General features: G+C 32.6%; 1 protein-coding gene across 1 annotated transcript; it reads left to right on the forward strand.

Annotated features, from left to right (window-relative positions):
• Positions 1–1,260: 1,260 nt before the first annotated feature.
• Positions 1,261–4,572, forward strand: LOC134245815 (NPC intracellular cholesterol transporter 2-like). Its single transcript, XM_062728061.1, has 4 exons — positions 1,261–1,378; positions 1,759–1,872; positions 3,983–4,140; positions 4,375–4,572. The coding sequence occupies exons 1-4, from the start codon at positions 1,303–1,305 to the stop codon at positions 4,462–4,464; spliced, it is 438 nt and encodes a 145-aa protein (XP_062584045.1). The 5' UTR covers positions 1,261–1,302; the 3' UTR covers positions 4,465–4,572.

Raw genomic sequence — 4,572 nt, forward strand, 5'->3', positions numbered from 1 at the left:
AACATAAGAGCATGCACCTAAAACTATATAAATATCTAAGTCGATGTACACTACTGGCAGATATGTTGATGCTATCATGGTTTCAACAACCTCTGTTTAGTCAGCCTTTCATAAGTTCTATGGTCGTTATAATGATCATAATATCTTTGGGTTTATGTGACTGATATATATGCTTTTATACGATTTGTCGGGTATTTGACGAAGGAACATTCCGTAGTCTTAATAAATACCTAGGCTGATGGCAGATTCGATCGTTCAACAGGGGATGTTTACTCCTCCTAGTCACTTGATTTAACCTCGTGTTTTATGTTCTATTGACAGATTTGTATTTTTTGAGATTTGTTGATATTGATCTGCTATCTTCATTATTATTTTTGATGCAGGTCTACTCTTTGCATGATTTCATTCAAAGCTGATTAAGATTTGCTGTAACGTCAAAAATTAATAACTTTCTAAGTTTTACTTTTGAATTATTTTTTTCTAAACTGAAAACTGATGTAGACTTGTGTTAAAAGGTGTTAAAAAATCAAAGTATTGACCTCAATCTATTCATGAAGGATATGGAGATAACGAACAGTATTCAACAAAATCTGACCACATGTAGCTTTTGTTCTACCAATAAAATTTAAATTTTCCAATCATCTTCCTTTAAGACAGCATGGTCAGTTTTGGTGAAATTTCATTAGAGCCATGATCACCAAGTCTATTTGTGCGACTATAAGTTATATGTTCAAGTTGAAACTGTTGTCATGGTGATAGTAAAAATGTGGAATTTTTTAAACTTCATTTTTCAAATATCTAGTACATCTTTACATTGGTTTTCAAAAATTACAAGTAAATTTGATAGAAAAAATTATCAAAAAATGCATGTACATGTAACTTTTAAGTCATCCGTCAAAAATTCTAGGGAATTTATATTGTAGGGTCATTATTAATGTGATTTTTAAAAAAAATAAAATTCTGAATTCTTTAAAAGTTTCTTTAAGGTTCTCACAAACGAAAAGGCGAAACCAATGAAACCAATTTACAACAAATTCGCGAAATAAAATTCATTGACCAATAATCTTTTTCTCTTATTATTATTTATGTTCTTTTCCTAGTCAAATAACATTTCGTCTCCCAAAGAGGGTGAACTTAAATCTTTCCACACGTTATCTTTTAGTCTACAAATCAGAAAAGAAGAAAACAAGGATTACTGAAAAGTCATTGAAGTGGACCAGTCCAAATGATATCGACATGTATAAAGGTCACCGATCACGTCAAGATCTTCCATTCGGTGATTGAACAGGAGGACTCAAAGCCATGATCAAATTCTTAATCCTTTCAGTGTTTACTCTCTCTACAATTAACGCTGTGTCTGTTAGGTTCACGCCTTGTAGTAAGTTACATTACATCGCTTGTTATCGCAAAACATTTTTTTCAGTAACTGTTTTCATTTTAGATTCTTTATTATATTAGTAATGGTATAAAAAATTGAGCACACTGTCAGAAAGACCATTTGGTAAAGATGAATCACCGTACAATGACATATTTAACAATAATGTAGATAGCAAAGATAAGAGGGGTTAAGTTATACTTAGTTTCATGTGCAATAGATCTATATTGGGCATTTTATAATTGCAAACAAATCTTTGAATACTCTTGTAAGAACATATTTTTTCAAAATGCATTCATTTTTCCCTTTATCCTTAAAAAAAGCTCGTTGGCTGTTACTATCGATTAAAAAGGAAATGATCTATAATGATTATTGGTATTTAGGAACACACGGTGGACATGGTCAGCTGAGCTCTATAGACGTGGATCCATGTCCAGTGGAACCTTGTGCACTACCTCATGGAAAGAATATCACTCTCAAGGCAACCTTTACTCCAAGTAAGTCACAAAGTGCATTCCCTTGTCATTGTCTTGACCAAAGGCCTGACAATGAAATAAGGACGATGTGAAATTCAACTATCTTAGACCGAAATAGGCCTATGATTAAGCATTCAATTTTAATTTTTAAAAGAAATGTAGTTTTATAGCTGAGCTTTATCTTATTTCACACTATAGATTACAGTACTATTAACATATTAACATTATTTTCAAGCTTTTCTGTCAATTTGTCCAATTTCAACCAAACTTGCCACAAAGTATCCTTGGGTAAAGGGGATTCAAGTTTGTTCAAATGAAGGGCCACGCCCTCATTCAAGGGGAGATAATTGGGAATTAATGAAAATTTGGTGGCATATTTTAAAAATCTTCTTCTCAAGAACCACTGTGCCAGGAACGATGAAACTTATGGGGAAACATCCTCAGGTAGTATAGATTCAAGTTTGTTCAAATCATTACCCCCGGGGGTAGGGCGGGGCCAAAATGGCCGACCAAAGTTTTACATAGAAATATATAGGAAGATTCTTTAAAAATCTTCTTCTCAAGAATGACAAGGCCATAATTCATCATATTTATATGGAAGCATGCTCAGGTAGTGTTGATTCAAGTATGTTCAAATCATGACCCCCAGGGTAGGGCAGGGCCAAAATGGCCGACCAAAGTTTTACATAGAAATATATAGGAAAATTCTTAAAAAATCTTCTTCTCAAGAATGACAAAGCCATAATTCATCATATTTATATGGAAGCATGCTCAGGTAGTGTAGATTCAAGTTTGTTCAAATCATGACCCTCGGGGGTAGGGCAGGGCCAAAATGGCCGACCAAAGTTTTACATAGAAATATATAGGAAAATTCTTTAAACATCTTCTTCTCAAGAATGACAAAACCATAATTCATCATATTTATATGGAAGCATGCTCAAGTAGTGTAGATTCAAATTTGTTCAAATCATGACCCACCGGGGCAGGGCGGGGCCAAAATGGCCGACCAAAGTTTTTAAAGATATATATAGGAAAATTCTTTAAAAATCATTTTCTAAAAAATAGCAAATCCATGATTGGTCATGGGACTACTTTTGGATTGAAACTTTACAATAAAAAGTCATTTTCTACTTTTTCCTAGCCTTAGTGCTTAGGTGAGCGATGTGGCCCATGGGCCTCTTGTTTCAAAAGGAAGAGAACCTTAAAAGAGGGAATAATCATTCTTTAGTTGCTTTGGTGTAAGTTTAGTGGGAATTAAGAAAGCCCCACGAAAAGGTGACAAATGTTTCAATTGTAAATTAATCAACTTGATTCTATGTGAGAGCGGGACAAAATTTATTATCATCCTGATCATGCGATAAGAACGTTTAATACTGATGTACATTTAAAAATGTTCCATTATTATTAAAACATTTGAAATATGACTGAAATACGTGACAATCATTTTTTCAATTATAAAAACACTGAAGGCTCTGGATCATATTTCAATACATGTTCTTTATTTTGAATTTTGAATGGAAAAATTTACTTGTGGGAATTGACTTCTGCTGACCAGTTTTAATCAGTACATATCTTTAGCTGGTGGCACTTCAGAATCAATATAATATAAGTACTTTCATAAACACCAACTGATTAAGTTTTAGTTTAAGTGATTTTTAGTACCCAAAATATTTAAATGTTTAAAACATCCAATGTTCTGTGGTAGGATACACCGACTAGTTTACTTGATATTTTGTTCTCTACCATCACTACATGTAAAAGATTGAAAAATGTTTTTGGCACATGGAAATCTTTCAAGTATATTATTTATTTATATGTGTTATGTGTTATGGTGCATCAATACCTTAACAATACTAAAATTTGATTTTTGAAAAAATCGTTAGGAGATAAATGAAACAAAGTGCTTCATTAAAATATCTTTTATTGCATCTGTATGTTAATATTCAACGTCAGAAATACACAAAATGTTCACTTACCCACGTTATCATGCACGGAACCTTAAAATTGATGTAATGGGACCAAAAGAAATCGAATTTAAATTTTATATTTTAATAGGATTAGATAAATTAAATCTTTTCATACCTTACTATATTTAAGGTATGATAAGATTGTAACATTTCTTTCAACATAGATGTAGACTCAGCCACATTCAAGTCTTCTGTCCATGGCATTATTCTCGGACTTCCGGTTCCCTATGGCGTTCCTACAGGATCCTTGTCCGGTCCTATTGTAGCAGGACAGGAAGTTGTATACACAAACACCCTACACGTGTCCCCATTGTATCCTCTGGTATGCGTTTTTCTTTGTTTTGTATATATATTCTTGAAAAAAACAACAGATTCACAATTAGTCGTTGTATTTTTGGATTTTAACAAAAGGCTAAATATAACTTTAAGCTATGGAATGTGAATTAGATGTTAAGTTTAGCAAATGAATGCAGCAATTTTGCCTCTAAGGTACAGATCATCGTTTAATTTTGTGAAGAAATTTGAGTATTTCTTTTTCAATATTAATTTATTTTAGATTCAGTTGAATGTGAAGTGGGAAGTTTTGGACGAACATAACAGAGATTTATTCTGTTTCCTTATACCAGTACACATCACTAGCCATTGAAAGGACCTCATTACAATAAAAATACGTACGATGTGATATGACGGATTTTTTTTTTATCTCGTAGCCCTTTATTTTCAGAGCAGCAGAAACTGTAACTGTATTCTTCGC

The sequence above is a fragment of the Saccostrea cucullata genome, unplaced genomic scaffold (assembly GCF_032062105.1).
Source record: "Saccostrea cucullata isolate Sc308-1 unplaced genomic scaffold, CSIRO_AGI_Scuc_v1 ctg555, whole genome shotgun sequence".
NCBI lineage: Eukaryota > Metazoa > Mollusca > Bivalvia > Ostreida > Ostreidae > Saccostrea > Saccostrea cuccullata.